General features: G+C 40.7%; 1 protein-coding gene across 1 annotated transcript in view; it reads left to right on the forward strand.

Annotated features, from left to right (window-relative positions):
• The window catches only part of LOC122411097 (T-box transcription factor TBX20-like), a 44520-nt gene that overhangs the window by 13075 nt on the left and 12030 nt on the right, over positions 1-19415 (forward strand). The window contains exons 3-5 of the mRNA XM_043419638.1: positions 4744-5017; positions 14544-14714; positions 14794-14870. Coding sequence (XP_043275573.1) covers positions 4744-5017; positions 14544-14714; positions 14794-14870 — 522 coding nt within the window. The remainder of the gene's footprint in view (positions 1-4743; positions 5018-14543; positions 14715-14793; positions 14871-19415) is intronic.

The following is a 19415-nucleotide window of genomic DNA, read 5'->3' on the forward strand; positions in this document are numbered from 1 at the left end:
ATTAATTATCCCGGATGAAACGCTAACAGCTGCGTGCTTGTATTTATGCAGCAGAGAAACGAATTGTTAGCGAGAAAAGATATATTAAATGTTTCCACTCTTCACGCAAGATGAATATACTTACAATTAGATTGTTGAAATAAAACGAGTGAAAGGGAAGAGGAATGGAGTATTTATCAATAGATTAGATTGAAAAAAAATCAGTGGAATTAGCAATTGAGAGTTTCATCATTCCGTTCGAACGATACATTTTACTTTTTTATACTATTTCTATAATATCATTTCATATATTATTTCTAATTATATTTATAGAAACGTTGTAAAAAAAGAGTCCTCGGAGATCGTAGCAATAATTAAGAAGAGTTACAACCGAAGAGTTCTTTTTTTCCAGAGAAAAAAAGTTTCACGGTCTCGTTAAAATTGGGTGAAAACGTGAGGACAAGGACTGAAAATAAAATAAAAGTGTAAACACATATTTAGATGAAACAGCGAGTGGCGCCTAAAAAATTTGACTTTAACCTTCGGTAGATCTCTCCATCCGAAAGCAAGATATTGTGTTTCGATAAAGCGTGAAATTTGAGGGAATTCCAACGTCGTCGAGATCGCCGAGACACGCGACAGAGAGAGAAAGAGTGAGGAGAAGGGGAAGAGGGTGAGGGCCCTTTGAATCGATCGAGCATTATTCAAAAACTGCTTGTTGACACGTATTCGTGAAAGAATTAAAATAAAATGGTGGCGATGGTCCTCTGGCATGTGGATGAAAGACGAGACTCGAGGCGTAGAAAATAGCGTCGTTAAATTGTATAACAAGCCAGAAAATTTCACGTCTCGACGCTAACACGACTTTTCACGCTTATAGAACGTCAACGAGAATGAGAGAGACGGAGTGAATAATATTCGTATATACGACACACTGCGCTCGAGCAATCAGGTGGAATTGTTGGAGTCTCAACGGGGCGTCGAGAAGTCGACTTCTCCACCAAACCCTCAGCATGTCTCTCACGAAAGAGCCCCCCCAAAAATCTTTTCCATTTTCCCACGTTTCGCACCCGTCTTGAAGGTTTTCTCATCAGCGACCTTCTCCTCTCGTCTTCGAGCTCATGAGACTCAGCCCTTTTTCGCGTAACGCGCACAACAAAGCTATTCGAAAATATCGCGCCACTCTCCCTGCTCGTATCTCGACTTTCTCTTTGTTTCTGTCTCGCCCAACACGCGTGGCAATTCATCGTAATAAAAGAATATCAATGAATTTTATTCTCCGCTTCTCGGACGAACTTTGAAAAATTATGCTTCGAGTTGTTAAGACAATGACACGTTGGAAACAAAAAATAGCATGCAAACGATCTTCGAATAAATTTTCATTGTCTCATTCGCAATGTGGAATCCACCGTAGAAAAATAATAGCTCGTCAATGTTCATTCTTTCTAAGGTCTCTATTATCGAATACGTCGAAAAAGATAAGTTAAAATATTTGTTTTCAATTTGAGTTTGTCAACTATTGCCCTCTCACTTTCCCAGCAAAGGCAAAAATTCGGAAGGTGTGAAGAAAAATTGACAATTTTCGGCACCAATAACGAGCAGTTTAAATTGAACCGAAAGAGAGAAAATATGAGAATTAAAAGAAAGCTTATTGGCAATCATGCCACTCTCAATATCCTCACGATGGAGTTGCGATTTAAACACTTCCACGTGGTTTATTTTAACGTGAGAATGAATGTAGGCAAGGCTACACGCACGTGTAAGTGTTTGAAAAAGAGAAAAAAAGGAAAGAAACGAGTGGCCACGAATGTAAAAGATAGGGAATAACACGTTTGGTAACACGCTTCTTTTTCCAGGCGAGAGGAGAAGGACAGGATGCGAAGCAGAGTATAGAGTATGTAATACGGTGTAGAACAGAGGATAGGAGCACAAACTCGTCACGCGAACCCTTCATCAGCGTTTCCAACAACCAACATTACGCTCCATGTTTAAATCCACAGATATACACACATAAACACACAGGACACAGACACGAATCTGAAACAAACATGAGGATGAAGGATAAAAAACGCGATGGCAACTTCAAATGTGATCCCTGAAGCTTTTCAGGCTTAAAAGCACACAGCCCTTGTTTAGCTGTTGGCTTGCGCACGATGCAGCGAGTAGTTGTCGAAGACAAAGGACAAACGAATCAAACGAGCCAGAAACGAATGAGGAGCGAATGAAAAAAAGCATCGTGAGTTATTCACTCATGTGTTTGAAAAGGAACCTTAAAGAAAGCTTAGCTCCGGACAATATGTACATTTCTGCCTGGCAGTTGGAATAAGAAGAAGAGGAAATGAAAAGAAATTTGGAACAAAGAAGACTAAACAAGAATTGAAAGAACCTCGTTAACTTTGTAAACGTGTTCGGTAGACTCATAATGATTCGACGATAATTTTCCTTCCACTGGAATAACTCGTTACTCTTTTGTTTCAACTGACCGACCCGTATCAGGAAAACTTGCAGCCATGACACTTTGTAGTCCAGTTAACACTGTAATTGTCTCATTATTATCATTTTCAGTCACTGGGAAAAGGTTATTAAGCATTGTGTAACAGAGCTCGGACAATCGTTTGCTTAGCTCATGTTAAAACCATATGTCATTTCGACATAAAGTCATTATTATACACGTGCACGGAAGGTTCAACTTAAACGGTCGGAGCATTGAATTTATAGAGGAATAAAATCGATTAGAATGAGAACGAGAGCTGTCTATGTCGGAGATAATATGTTAAGGGTGTGTAGAACGTGAAGGATCGCCCCCGAGAATATACGAGAGGCGAATAGAGACAACGACGAACCCTGTTAATTATGATGGTGACACCACCTGGCGTCGCTCGGGTGAAGTCATTAGTCGAGGTAATGGTCGAGTAACTCTAATCCAGGCTACTCGATCGTTTGTCGAGTTGTTCTCTCTCTCTCTCTTTCTCTCTTGGAACATTTCTGTAATATCCACACTCTGGCTTTCCTTAATTCGTTCGACCCGCTTCCCTGGCCTGCTTGGGAAGCCTCGTTCGACACTCGCGCAACACCTTCATCCGTTTTCCACGTTAGCGAGTTTCCGCCATTGTATATATCGTAGGCAAAGGATCCGGCGAAATTAGCCGAACGATTTTCTCTCTTACCCTCTAGACAACGGAGTGCCTGCGCTCGCTTTCTGTATCTCAACAGCTCATCAGTCAAGTCGATTAATGCGGTGTTAAGGTTTTCCAATTGGAGCACTGCTTTCGTTTCTTCTTCGCTTTTTGCATTTATTATTTTGTCCAGTGATTATTTTCTGTCGCGTGCAGACGAAACCGATGAACGAAAGAAGCAAGAGATATTTTTGTCAATCTTCACTTTATTTTGCAAGGAGTCAGGGTCAAATTTTATTTCACACGGAACTGAGGCTACAGAAGAGGAAAAAAGGTCCTGAATTTTTTAGAGAGGTATGGAACCGATAACGCTCCAGACAACGAGAGTCACCAATCCGAAGAATTCGGCGAAAAAAAAGCCTTGACAAAGCGGATGTTCCCAAGCTATCAGAGCCAAGACTATTTGACCTCCAACGAGAATGACTCCAGCGGCGAGACACTTGTTCATCGGTGAAATATCAGTCACCAGGGTCCCGCAGTCGTTCGCGATCGAGGTCAGTAAACGAGGGAAATTGAGGACCTTGACGAGTAGTCCATCGGTTCCTCCCGCAGATGAATTCGCAGAGACGAGCTTCAAGGTTTTACCAACTTTTTCTTTTACTCCCTGGATGTTCGAAGTCGTTGGAGTTTCGTCGGAGCAACCCTGTCGTCCTTCTTGACGAGGAGTTCTAACTTTGCGACATTTCGCTACGGGACTCCTGACCTTGTTTTGCGATTTTCCCGCCTCTTCAGGATCAAACGTTTCCGAGCTTGAGGAAGGTTTCGACAAAGTATTTTCGATCGGGGGTAATTTGCGTGCCGGAGAAGTTGGGACATTCAAAATCATGCACTCGCCGTCAACGAGCTTGTTCCTTGAACGCGCCATCGCGGGGCATCTATTGTGGCGGTTGCATGGCCCCGGACAGACGGTCGGTCTTCCTCGGCTCGTGCGTCTCTGCGTGGGACAGAACATCTCCGCGTTGTACTTATTCCGTTTGTCCTTGTCCTCTCTTCTGGCTGCGAGGGCTCTCTTTTCTCCACCCTTTCCGGATCAACAACGATGAGATTATAAAAGATAATGGAAAATAAAATCGAGCTCCCATCTACCGTATGTCGTTCGTGTATCGGCACAAATTAGTTCGCTATCCCGTGGACGCGTAACGCATTGTTATACTTTATTTCTTAGTCCATCGGGAACACGGAAGGGGCTTTCAAGGGGACAAAGTGACAATCCCCAAACGTGCGATTGTAATTCAGGCCTCTTGAGGTTGGGGTTATGTCGAGCGGATTTCTAAACTGTTTGTCCTTGTGTGTGTGTATGTGTGTGTGTGTGTGTGTGTGTGTGTGTGGCTATGCGTGCGTGCTGCGGGTCTTTTTTGCCTTTTAATTTTCGTCAACCTTCACTTGTCTTTTGATAACCCCATTTAATCTGACGTCCGGTTTTTTCTCGACTCCAGTCAGTCAAATAGGCTTCATATTTATGAGAAAAAATAACTTGAACTATTTACCAACGATTCTCTGATATTCCTCGAGCCTCTGAAACACTCGGAGACCAATTTTGTTTTCAAATCTTTCAGACTATCTTCAGTTTTGCTTTTATCTTTTGCAGACGGATGTTTCCAACGTGTCGAGTGTCCTTCAGCGACCTACGTAACGATGGACGTTACGCAGTCCTCATGGACATCGTACCTGTCGACGACAAGAGGTACAGATACGTTTATCATCGCAGTTCCTGGCTCGTCGCCGGCAAAGCCGATCCACCGGCAGCTCCGAGACTTTACGCTCATCCTGACTCACCCTTCACAGGAGAACAACTGCGAAAGCAAGTTGTGTCTTTCGAGAAAGTCAAGCTGACGAATAACGACATGGATAAACATGGCCAGGTAAGGGGAAACATTTTCTAATGACATTCCTCAATATATATCGTGTCTGTCGTTCAAACTCTCTCATTCCTTTGGAATTTCACTTGTCAGATCAATCGACAAAATAAAAAATGCTGATCTGTGCGATTCAGGCAATTAAGGTAACTCCTGTACTGCATGCTAGTCAAATGAGTGCTAAATTTTCAAAACGATTTTAGACCAATAAGTTCAACGTAACGATTAAACTTATTGTTAGTAGATATGTATTAAAGCATATCTTATTAACGTGAAAAAATATTTAAAATGATAGTTTTGCAAAACTATCAACTGATAGATGCAAATTCCCATGATGACACATTTTCTGTATTTTTAAACCGATTTTATTGCACCAAGTCTCATTATTTGTTCCTCAACTGATCCTCTACAAATTCACCACGTAGATTTTCCTTTAAACTCATTCCTTCAAAAATTATGAATGAAAAAGTTTTTTCACTTAATGAACAATTAGCTGCAACAGTGAAACGATCGAGTTAAAAAAACAACTACACGGTGGATTCATAGAGGACCGGTTGACGAACAAAATGAGACTCGTTGCAATAAAATCGATGAAAAAACGCAGATAATTCTTTGAAAAATACCAGTGAAAATGTGTCAGCGTGGAAATTTGCATTAATCAGTTGATGGTTTTGCAAAACTAGGGTTTTTAATATTTTTACATCCTCATGAGATATGCTGTAATACAAATCCACTAAGAATACATTTAATCGGTACGTTAAACTTGGTCTAAAAGCGTTTTGAAAATTTAGCACTCATTTGACTAGCATGCAATACAGGAGTTACTTTAAAATGAATTTTTCGATGGAAACTCCACCTCGATGAAAGGCACTCGGAGCACTGAATAACTCGAGTCAATAACTCGTCATCGATAGTTTGATAAAAGAAGAGTTTTCTAAAGAAAAAATAGTATGCTCAGCGGGATCGATTATGCATGTATACAAAGCGAGCTACAGAACAGACTCTCCGCCTCGTAGAGTTTTTGCGACTGCTGGTGTTGGCTCGTTCGTACGATCGATGACAAGGCAATCTCCTCGTTACTGTCGTCCCTTCGAAACCTCTCTCGCGCGCACACCTAGAGCATCGCTAGCTCTATTGCCTATTTTCTCTCTCATAACACCGGGACGGTTCGTACTGTAATATGAAATAAAAACAACTGCTCCGATATGTTTGCGTTAAGGGAGAGAGAGAGAGGGAAGAAAGTGAGAAATCGAAACACGCTAACCGAGCAGTTATATTACCTGGGACACGTATCGTGATAGGACAACTAGTTTTATCAGACCAAGTATATATACGAGCTGCTGCCATTTCCCTTCTTTATATTCATACACGTATAAATATGTTTAAAGCAGAGCCTCTAACTACCCACAAAAAGTAAAAAAACACTCATTTACCATCATACATTTCTTCATTTCCAGTGGAGGAGTAGGCATGGATCAGAATTATTATGACATTGGTCATAGGAACGAGGGTAGATATCAAGAGACGAGTGCATTATGTCGGAACAACTGATAAAACATGCTCGGTCTCCGATAGCTACACGAATAGTTCTTTTGAGAATACCCATAAAATTCCGTGACGAAAGTGAGCTTGATCCGGAGCTAAACAAGTAAACTTCCGAATTTCACAATTCTATTGAAAAAAAAGAAAAGAAAATGTATGGATAAATAAATATATGCATATATGTTCGGGAGTATATAGTTCGAGACCGGTTTACATTTTCAGCTCGTCTTTGTTTGGGTTACTTTTTTTTATCACGCAATTTCTCTCACCTGCCTGAAATGAACGGTTTGAAAAAATCGTGTGTACCCGAGTCGAGAGACTTTTATGCGTCGAGTGGGAGAGAAAAAGAATTGGAAAAAATGCTTTGAAAAGAAGTCTACGAACGAATCAGCATTATATGCTGATCTTTGGCGAACACAGAAGCAGCTCGATCACTGTTAACGTAGGCGCACACGAGGGCACAGTGGATTAAAAAAAAAAAAAAACTTACATTTGGAAAAATATGAAACTGTCTGTAAAGAAGTAAAGGGGAAAAAAGACTCGCATCGTTCTAACAACGGCAGCACATGCCCGTGAGATAATAAATTGAGGGAATGTTTGCCAGCCATGCTTTTGTCATGATGATCGCCTCGTTTTGGCCCAAGCCTCACCACAAACCGACCAAAATAAAAGTTTCTATACGAGGAGAGATAACCTTTTGAATCTTCGGCAGACTACCATGCTTCCGTTCCCGCTCTCTCCTCGCCGTATTCCTCGCGGTATCCAGATCAATGAGCGATGTAATTCGAAGGTCCCCTTTTTTCCTTCATTTTATCGAGATAATCAGCAGCCGAATGAAGAAAATATTTTTCTCGTTTCCGAAATACTCTTGATTCCTAACGCATATTATTAGCTAAATACGTATCCACTGACGTATCCATTTCGTACATTGCACGCAACGAAAATAGTTCTTACTTAGTTTATATACGGAATCGTGTACAAATGAGAGGTATTTCGATCGGAATTTCCGAAGCAGGTGTCCAAAAATGCTTTTTCAGAGCATATACAGAGAAATTCCTTCCTATTTATTTCCGGCAACTTGATTCTTTTTATAAGCCAAACAACGAAATTGATGCGGCGACAACTTTCAGTAACGTGCGATATAAAATTTCCAAGTTCCCGTCGATATTGGAATGAAAATCCTTCGCATTGATTCGCTCGCACTAAACCGAGTGCGAAAGAAAAAATGATGGAAAAAATGTCTAAATGATAGTTTGACGAATAATTCAAGATAATGGTAATAAATAAAAGCCGAACAAGCTCGTAAAGGTTGTACGATTGGTTATAACTGATTTTCGAATAAATTTATGAGGCGAATCCATGAAATTGAGAGTTGATCGGGAATTTATTAGAAAGATTGGATGACGTATCGCGTATACGTGCACCGGTACTTTTAACACCCTCAGAAATAGCGTTATACCTTATAAGCCGGAGGTTTCCACTTACGAGAGAAGTCAGAAACACTTGTGCTCATGGAGATTTGGTTCTCTTCTGGCAGGCTCGTGCGTTAGGGACGAAAAAAATAAGAGAAACGGAGAACGGAGAGAGAAGACGATGATGAAATAAAAAGAAAGAAATTCGACGAAAAGTGTGCGTAGAAAAGAGTGTGAATGAGCAGGAGCGAGATCGTGTGGCAGAAGAAGAGGTAAGCAGTCGTGTCTCGTGGTGTTGCCGTTGAAAAAAAGTTTATGTGTGTTAGAAAGAGAGAAGAAGAGAGGAGGGGAGGAAAGGGGAAAAATATAGAAGCACGCAAGCAACGCCAGTCAACTCTCAACTCGACGACTCAAGTGGTAGAGAACACATTCCTTTGCTACGGCCACTATTTCATCGTTTCGTATGACGCGATATTATAAGACCCCCGCCTGTGCTACGAGAGAGTCCCGCACACTGTCGCCCTACACGGTGGTCCAAAATCAACACTAACAAGCTCTCTCCGAAATACCAAAACCTACTGATTTATTATTACACCATTCTAAATCTTCTCAGTTTAAATGATGAAAAAAATTTATTCACGCTCCAAATCCCTTGACAAAGTACTTGAGAACTCGGACAGTTGAAAAAAGTTGGTAGAAAATTTCTCATGGCTGAAAAACGAAAATTTCATGGACCACCCTAACGGGATATTATTCAAATAACGTTTATCCGCTCGGTTGATGTAAGTCATAATAATTTTTACACCGAATCGTTCAATCGGACTATCCTACGGATTACATCTTCTTTGAAAATGAGTTTAAATTAATTGTTTGAAAGTGAGAGTTTCGCTGATTCGAGAACAGAAATTGAGCAAACATTTAATTAACTGTCTATGAAAAAGCCTGTAGATATCCCGTGGTAGAAGACTTTACGAAGGGGGCGAATTCGAAATCACGTCGTAATCAATGAAGTGGCACCGGACACCTCGGCTCGCCTCGACGAGGGCTCATGTAAATGTGTGAGCGATCGAAAAAGAGGATGAGAGAGAAGGAGAGAAGTTGAGTCGCACAGACTCGGGACAACGACGACGACGACGACGACGATGATCATCGTCGTAGCTTCTCTTCGGGGCTCACGGCGGTCTCGCTCAATTATTATACTATACACGAGCCCCTCGTTTTTTCACCAGAATTCTATACGTTACTCACACACACATACACACGTATGCAGCCGCATATATATTTGCAAAAAATTTGAAGCGACGACGAGGAAATTTTATCCTCCCCTCATTCGTACGCTGTGGACACACACGTTCAATTAAATCAATGCAATATTTCCCCGCCGATTTTTCAACGTTTCCTTTTTCTTCCTCGTCTCCCTCCTTCTTCTTCTTCTGCTTCTTCTTCTTTCCCTCTCTTATTATTCTCATTTACAAACTCGCATTAATTATCGGTATTGTGCCTGCGAATTACTTATATAGGCCCGGATTCATTCGCTATGGCGTCTCCGCGACGAGAAGATCGTGTAACGACGAGAAGAGATCATCTTCCTTTTTTCTCCCCTTCCTCACGGCTCTGCTTTTTTGTTTTCTTTAATTCTTCATTTTTTCTCCAAGTATCCGCGCCGCGCAACAAGTCGGGCTAATCCTTGAAAATATTTTCACCTTTCTCTTCTCTATATCGTTCCTTTTTTCTCGCTCGTATTTATACACGTAGCTTTACACACGTATATACCTTCCTTCTTGGCTATTATAAAGTGAGATCCGACTAATTATATAACCGGTAGCAACCGCGTTGAGACCCGCTCGTCGATCGATCCTGTCGTCTCTTTCCTCGTCCTCCTCTTTTTCTCCTTTTCTCAACTGGTCCCTCGACTTACGCTCACTCGTATCCAACGTTAACACAATTGCGTGTACGTGAGAGCGGCTACTAGACCAGCAGTAGTCAACCAGTCGAAATACCCTCGAGGAAAAAATACGAGAGACAAATTTTTCGAAATTTATATATATATACGTTTGTATATACACACTTTTGTATGTACGAGTATGTTCCAGGAGAAAGAGAGAAAGAGTGGGAGCGCCGGCCATAAATCGCCCGTGTAATGTCGCTATCAACGTGTATTACACGGATGGCGCGTTGTTTGATAAATCGCCACATGCAAATTGAGGAGCAACGGGAAACCTAAAACTTTAGGCTTCGACGTTAAGGAAAAAGAATGAGAAAGACCGTTGAGCGGGTGAGAGGGAGAGAGAACGGGAAAACATACATATGCATGTATTTAACTTTACTATTTTCGTTATCGAAAACACACGTTCTTGTGTTCGGTAGCATATTTCAAAAATTAAAGTATCTCAGTGTGTGTGTGTGTGTGTGCGCGTGCGTGTGTACGAGGGTCATAAAGTATGAGGACTTTCATCTTCGAATCTAAAAACTCGACTATTTTGATCAATTTAATTATTGGGACGTGCCCCGCTTGTTGATTGATGCGAGAGATTCACAAATACTTTAAGTTTGTCGCTCGCGCCTGTGCCATTCCCAATTTTTTTCAGGATTAATTAATATCGATTTAATTGAGAGTTCGTATTAATTATTATTCGGAAATAATTAACGTGCATTAATTAGTTATCCTCTCGAAAGCGAAATTATTTTTTACTCGAAAACCGGCTTTGTCCAAAGCAAGGAGTGCCTTAAATAAATAGATTAAGGGGAGAAAAATTTGAAAACGTTTCATCCGCGAATAATTTTTTTTTTCATAATTATGATGTCGATTCTTGAATCATCATCGTATCTTCCCAGTTCTATTTTATAATTACCATTAAGATTAATGATAACATTCATGCTTCGCGCACTCATCGATCTTCGTACTCACATTTCAAACAATTTTTTTTGCCTCTCAATATACATATATATATAAATATATGAAAAAAACTTTGGCCTGAATATTATCGCGTTATTGCCCATGTAAATGAAAATGTAATACGTGTTTTACAATCGCGACATTTGCATGCGATCTTACCGATTTCGTGACGCGACTCTGGGTCAGTAGAAAGAGAGAGAGCGAGCGAAAGGGGCGGGGGGAAGGAGAGCGAAAAAGAAAGAACCGATTATTGCAAAGGAAAACATTTTTTTATACGTTTTCGTTCAGCGCCTATCTCTCGTTGCTCGGTGCACAAATTACCTCCGTACCGCGCACGATAACGAACCAATAAAAACGCCCGCAAGTCTTTGCCGGACAGGCCCATTTCTTTTTGCTCAATTAGCGAACGAAAAACGTAATCAACGAAATAAAAGTAAAACAGTCGAGTTGGTTTAAAGAACCTCGCACTTTTCGTCGTGATGATTCAGCAGTTTCGTGGCTCGAACTTCATGCGTCTATTAAATTTACAAAACCACATATTTGTTATCGTAATTCACAATTGCCGGACAAGCGTTTGCTTGTACGCGATGAGAAACAATGTTGCACGCAGCGGATGTGCCGGCAGACGTTCTTTAATTATGCGCGCGATGACATTAGTTTCGGCGCTAGCGTGCGAGTGTACTTTTATGAATTTACATACAGGGTGTCGCAATAGTAAATAGAAAGAAAATTCACGAAGAGAATTCAATTTGAAAAATTACCGTGAGTACCGACAGTGCAGTGACGAGCTGCAATTCATGATATTATTATGGGACAACATTGAATTTTCCTATAAATTAAATATTCATTCTTCAAATTAGGAACTTTTACCGTAGTATTTAGTAAATTTTGCGGTCCTATCTGCAATATTTATTATTATAAAAACTGAAAATTCAGTGAAGTTTTAAAATTTTACAGTCGATTGCACGCTAAATATTGTACCGTTTAATTTTTTCCGTGTTCTCAATAAATTAAAAAAATCCATTAGCATTTTACGAACAACAGAACTTCGCGATACGGAGCTGAAACGCCGAACAGCAAGAAAGAAAAAGAAACTTATTGATAAAATATTCTTTCTGAATTGAATTCAATTAGCCCCTTTACAATGAAATAAAGCTTTTAAGGTTGTTGTTGGGTCTAGCCGTCGGGGGTGAAGCGCGAAGGGGGCGCCCTATGCTTATGCACAGAACCAACTGTTTGTCATTAAATTATCGTCGTATTTGATGTAATTTTTCGAGGAAAAAATCCACCTCAGTTTAAAGAATATGCATTTTTGACAAAGTTATGGTTACAGGAATTATTTCTATTAGTTTATGGCATTATTTTCGGTAATTTGTTATAGATCAATTATTGCAAGACGAACTGGCAACAACGTAAATAATAACCCATGATAATACGCTTAGGTTGGCAGCAGTGTCGCACAGCTATCATATACGCGCCTCGTTCCTTTGACCTCAAAGTCGAAGTGTTTGTTTCTCGACACTTTTTTTTCGCTGAAGTAGGGAGCGCTTGTGTCGCTATACGCTGTGGCCATGATTCCGAAGCCTTACATTTCGTGTGCTCAATATTTGGGAAAATTTGCGATTATAATCATTAATAACTCTGTATAATGTACTGAAAAATGTTCGGAACATTTCCATAAACGCACAATGCGATGAGCACACCAAGTAGTCCGACTTTGCGATTTATTTTCTAAATATCTGTACTGTGGATCGTTTTGAAATTTGACAGTTTGATTGTTAGTGGGGTCACGAACGTTAACAAAAAATTTCATCTCGGTGACATCGTTTCTTCCTGGCCCCAGCACACGACCTTAAAAGCTCCTTTCCAAATTGAACTAGGAATAATCGGCTGTTGTGAAATGTATTATTTCCTTCGAGACGACACCCTGTATGCGTGTAAAAATAAATACATTTATAAACATAGCGAAAGAGGTGCATAGGTGGATTCCCGTGCGAATTCGGGAAACGCGTACGGCCGTGGTGCTCCTCCTACTTCTCATTTATTTGCCGATATCTCGGCGGATGCTCACGACGGAGTAAGTCATCGAATTAAAGATAGCCACGACAGGTTTATCAGATGCCGAAGGCTCGACGAGCGAGGGCTTTATGCGTTAGAAGGTCCTTCCTCCTTTGCCTTCTTTATTTCTCTCCCTCTGCTTCCTCTGACTTGTTCTTTCCTACCTTCTTCTCGTTCTCCGAGGCACTTACATATGTAAACGAGGTGTATGGCGTGCGAGCAAGCACAAGGTACATCTACAACTACCGCTACCACCTCGATACATCCAACGAGACGAAGAACTTGCGAGTTGCAGGACATTCTCGTCTTCGTCTCCGTCGTCCAGGCCTCAAGACTGTGGGCCACCTGCGTCCGTTAAAAGTTTCAACAGTCGCGACTATGCATACACATATATAACCGCCTATACATTATAATATAAATATATAAATTTATTTTTTAATGTGGGTACGTAACACGGACGGTAGGCATCACGCAGCCGCTCCCATATTTCATATTACCGATAATTTCACGCGTCCTACCATATATTACACTATTTTTTCCGATGCTCGCTTTACTTTTTTCTTATTTGCTGCCGAATAAATAACTCACAGCTGACAACAAAAGAGCCGAGTCTTTTTCAACCCTCTCAATTTCGTATTCCCTCAAAATTATCCCCTTGACAATTTTATTTATCAGCTTCGAAACAAAATTGTTGAGAAACATTTTTTTGTCTTCGACAACGGTTTTTTGTTTTTTTGCTAATTACACTGCACACATGATTTTTCCGAGTTCGTTTGTACAAATCACCTCTTTTAAATTGTGCACTCATGCTCACGGCAGCACGAATAGCGTATGAAAAATATCCACGTTATAAACCGATTTTATACACACGCGGATTTATAAACGAGGAGTTTCGCTTTTGTTCTGTCGCGCTGCGAGAGCAGCATCGTCGCTTCGGACGGGAAATCGATATAACGAGAGCGAACTTGGCACATTATCGGTCGATCGCGTGTTTCATCGTTTCTGTATGTATAAAAGCGCGTACAACATTTACTCTCTCCCTCTCTCTTGCTCACATTGCCGTTGGTACGGTAAACTCGGCTCACGCGACTCGATGCACCGTACAAAAGTGTCATTATTATTATTATTCCTGTTATCGTATTATCATTTGACAATAACTCACATTGTTGACGAATTTTCGGGTTTTTTCAGATTTTTTTTCCAAACTTGATAAAAAAAAATCGCCATCTCATTATTATTCGACGCAAATAAAACTCTTTTTCACGTCCTGTAACGCGGGGCTCATTTTTATCGGTCACTTGTGCCCGTTGACATCGACAGATAATCGCTCATCAATACGGTGAATCGAACGTTTTACAACAGTCCAAGGACGAGGCAAAAGCTACCCGCTGTGCTCGCCTCTTACCGAGACATTTAATTATCCCATTAATCATCGATCTCGTAAAACGCATAAGAACATAATGCGTGCAGCTCATAAATTAATTATCGATACAACTCGTCCGATCTTGAAAAAACTTGACAATTTGTCTTGAAACTGATGCAGCGTTTTTTTCTTTCTCCTTTAATGCTTTTTTTTTTTTATCAATTATAATCGCAATTTTTTTTTCTCGATCCATCGTTGCAGATAGTCTTAAACTCGATGCATCGATATCAGCCACGAATACACCTTGTGAAACTCCGGAGTCACGAGGACGACAAGGGACACCATATCAGTGATCTCAGCAAAGAAGAACACAAAACTTTCATATTTCCCGAAGCGATATTCACGGCTGTAACCGCTTACCAGAATCAGTTGGTAAGTAGAATATTTGTAAATTCGAATTCCCAAAAAAATTCGAATTTCTTTATTTTATGAATTTTTTCTCTTTTTACAGATCACCAAATTGAAGATCGACAGTAATCCATTCGCCAAAGGTTTCCGGGACTCGTCGAGACTAACGGATTTCGATCGGTGAGTAAACATCAGATTAGTCGTTGAATAAATAACAGAACTGGATCGAGCGCGGATTCGCGATCCCTTTAATTCCTCGCTCAAACATACTCACCGATAATCTAAACGATATTAAATTTGTGTTGAACAATAATTATAAAAAGGCTCGCTTATCGTGTAAGCGATTAAAGAAAGAAACACGTGTTCGTATTCTCACAAGTTATATTAGTAGATGCAGCACCTGCTGCTGTCTTCGAGCACTCCTATCGCAATGTATTTCATTTTAAGTGGATCTATATACGATCGCATTAAAATCCACATAACATACACATCCAAATATGATTGTAGATATTATAGACATTCGGTTTTCGGCGCTTTCTTCCCTTCCCTCTCTCTCTCTCTCTCTCTCGCTCCTCATCAACGCGATCACGCGAGAGATCTTACGGCGACTTCACTCGGAAACTTGTAAAGCGAGTGAGAGAAAGAGAGTAAGAGAGAGGAATAATGTGCACGCAGGATAAGATAGCGTGGCCAGCCACAGTAGCGTGTGGCACAGCGTCATATCGCAATATATCTGTCAGCGGATTGACTGTATACCGTTATTAATCCAGGAAGACATAGCTATGTATACTTAAATATATACGGATGCCTATATATGTATATTATTTCGCGACTGTTCTGATAAATTAATCGCTTATCGGTAGCCCATTTCTCTCTCTCTCTCTCTCTCTCTCTCGTTCTAACGACGCCTGGACAAGCGCCCCTCTCCCTTTTTCGCAGTTCTTTTTTTCTCGTTCTTCAAATAAAAATAACGTGAACGCAAAAGCTGCACCTCAATAAATTCCAGCTCGTTCAAGTCGTTCTTTGGATTACGGTTAAAGTGTAATGAAATGAAAAAATAACGAGTTACCCACGTTCCAGAAAAGAGCGAACGGCGTCCTACTCATTTTTATGCATCGACGCGTTAAAAACTACGAATTTGTTGTTTTTCTCCTTTACGATCGTAGTAGACGGAGCTGATGACAAGCCTGTCTCGACGTTGTCACGATTGAATGTTCAATTAACTGACATTCACAGCACGAATTCCAGTTTATCGTAACAACGTTTGAATAATAAATATTCGTTATTAATTAATCTGAAAAGTGTCATTTTTTTATGGCAACTGACAGAAAAAGGTTATATCGACATAAAAATGAGAATAAAATGTTTTGCGAAGCATCAGAGGCATGGAAATTTGTGGAATAACGAATACGAAATAATTCCCATAATATCGTTGAATCTCGCGACCTTGAAGATATTAGAGGAGGGTTTTTTCGACTCCAATACGTACACGCGCTCGCACATAAATGCCTCCATATGTATATTCTTCGGAGAGATTTGTCCTAAAACTCGTCGAGGCTCGCCCCAACGAAGTAATTTGATCCGGGACTCCAATTATCGCGAGGGTACGTGCTGTCCCAGTCCCGATTCGATATTGCCATGAACACTTGTATATATGTATATATATATCTCCACATATATACCTGAGACTGTGACACTGCATGGTTCCCGAATAGCAATTCTTCGAACGAGACAGAAGGCAATTTTCAACATTTCGTGACTACAGAAAAATGTTTTTATTTGCTACAATTGGTCATTCAGAAATTCGTGCTCTGGATTTTTTGGTTGCAGGATCCGAGTAGAACAATTATTCGTCGAATGCCATCGGGAAAAAAATATGACTAGTCATAAGTGTATTGAAAAGAAAAATAAATTTTCCTGGTGCATCTGCCGTAGGAAGCATAACTTGAAAAAATTCGATGCGTTTGTTACGATCTCTCATCTCGAACGTCAAACAATGATGGGAGAAAGCTGATCCATTTTCGATATTCAACCCCCTATGCGTAAGCGCACTCTCGAAAAGGGTGTCAAAACACCTGTCTGCGAGTTAAATTTTTGTTCTTTCATTTCCGACCACAGCACTTTGTCTTTTTTAATCCCATATTTCGTACATATATGTATATACATAAACGTTTATAATCTTTGGAAAAAGATTTCGGTCACTCATCAACGATGAGGCACAGACCCATCGGAGGCCCTTTTTTTGGGTTCTCGTTGTTGTATCTCACGGGATGATTTCTTATTCGCGTCCACGAACGAATCCGCAGCTATAAAATATATACTTTTAGTAGACACACACGTATGCTTGATCCTCGAATCATCGTGTGTATATAGAATCGGGCACTAGCGATACCCGACGAAAAGCTTATAACGCCCCAACGCATCATCGAATGAGAAAAGAGAGAGAGAGAAAGAAAGAAATTGTGGCCCACCTCCTACAAATCAACACCTGTCCCTTTATTATAACCCGGCTCGAAAAAGTCGAGAAGAACACGCGAGTTTATATACGTACACACACACGAATATAACTATATATTCATTGTATATAATGCGGTACACATTCGAGGCTGGCGAGAGAAGTTCCCATCATCAGGTAATCCCTGTCGTCTTTCACTTTCTCCGTGCGTATAATAAAAAATCCAAGCAAATTTGGCTCCTTATTCCCCCGCTTCCCTGGCTCTTGACGAATAAAATAACGCGAAACGACGTATTTGGGTCAGAATTTAAATTAAATTATTGATATATAAATTGTTTATTTTTAATTCAATCTCTAATTTCTTCCCCGAAAACGAGTCTCTCGTTCAAGTTATCGGGTTCTTGTTGTCGAAAGGAGAAATTGTTTTGTATTATGTATGTAAATTGTTTTCAGTCAAATTGAATTCGTCGGACCCCCCCTCATCGCATCACATCGCCCCTATCACCTTAAATATTCGCGCAACCGAAAACAAAAACACAAATAACAACTCAAAGAAGATCAAACAGTCGTGGGACAAATAATTGCTAATTGGCGAGGATCTCAACACACGTGTGTTCAATGAAAAAACTGAACACCGAATAAAACTACTCTTACCAGTAGTGAATTCGTTAAATTATGCGAATCGAAACAATCATCAACGAAGGAGGAGTGCGATTGTTAGTTGGATAATAATTTGCTATAAAATGAACCCGATGGAATACGGAAAAAAGTTATTATAGTGATTGGAATGCGCACAAACACATGGAAACACTCGCGAGCTCAGAATTCGAAAGCGTCGAGGGCGCGGTTTTTTCGCGCACGTGCGAATTATATCGGAATATGTTCGATGATGAGTCTCCCTTCGGAAGATCATCTCTCATTCCCTCTTTCTCTCTCTTTCTTATTATCCGCAAGTGGAACATTTGCAGGGATTCAAAGTCGTACTCTAGCCACAAGGAAAAGATAAAACGAGAATAAGGAGCGAACGGAAGAGAGAGAGAGAGAGAGAGAGAGAGAGAAAGATAGGCTTTTGCTAAAAGCCAAAACTCGCCGCCTCTCTGATAACACGTAACGTTGGAGCATGCGCGCATGACTTTGTGAGAGTCACGTATACGTTTTTCTCTCTTGATCTTTCACGCGCGTACATGCACGAGGGATGAAAGATCGCGAATCCGCAGCAGCAACGGCAGCAGCAACGGCAGCAGAAGCGAGAGAAAGAGGGAGAGGCTGTGAAGAAGAGAATAAAGAAAGCTGCGAGAAAGGACCAGAAGAAAGAGAACGCGGGGAGACTGAGAGAGGGAGAGAGAGAGGAAGATCTGCGCACGGCTTCGTCGGCGTCCAGAGTTAATGAGAGAGTGGCCTTACGCGGCAATAGCGCGCATGCTCCCGCCCACTTCACGCCGGCGCTGATAGATAGATGCCCCTCCGGCCTCCGCTCTTCGCATGCTTTTCTTCTTCCTCTCTCTTTCACTCCGCATCCATGGACCACAACGCAGAACCCACCGGCCCCTGGGATCGAACGAAAGAGAGAGAGAGAGAGAAGGCGAGGGAGAGAAAAAATGAAAGCGATGCTCCCGATACTCCTCAACCCCTTTTCCACCCCCTCAAAACTTGCCCCTTTTTATGGTCAAACTTTCGATCATCTTCCACATCGCAGATTTCTCAATGTCCTCCTCTTTCTAACTAAATCTCCTTCGACCCATCCGAGGGGAGAGGCTCGGAATTTTTAGTTAATTTGTGCGCGTTATTTTCGTAAAGAATTTATCAAAATAATGCCAGTCGAGTTACACTTTAATTTTTCATGACTCTCGCCATTCAATATCTATTTTATTTCACGTAGATCTTTGTGTAAAGACTTTTCGAAATCTCTCCGAACATAAAATATGAAGAATTTCGGACACACTGAGACAAAAAAATGATTGATTCAATAGAAATTGATGTTATTGGAAGAGTTTTCTTCATTAAACTGAATTTTTTTTGGACAGAATGAATTTGTAGTTTGAACCAAAACAATTTTGGTCATTCAATTATTTTTAGCCTTGCGATGATCATTGGCACCCCGTAATGCCACATTTCGTAGTTGCAATGACTTCTTTCTCTCGGTCCACTTCTTCGCTAAATGAGAAAAAAATAATAATAAAAACGAATACATGGATTTTCTTCTGTAACTGTAACGGTGAAACCGGTTGATCAAGCAATCTTATAGTTTTGAGATACACGAAGAGGACATT

This window comes from Venturia canescens, chromosome 5, assembly GCF_019457755.1.
Source record: "Venturia canescens isolate UGA chromosome 5, ASM1945775v1, whole genome shotgun sequence".
Classification (NCBI taxonomy): domain Eukaryota; kingdom Metazoa; phylum Arthropoda; class Insecta; order Hymenoptera; family Ichneumonidae; genus Venturia; species Venturia canescens.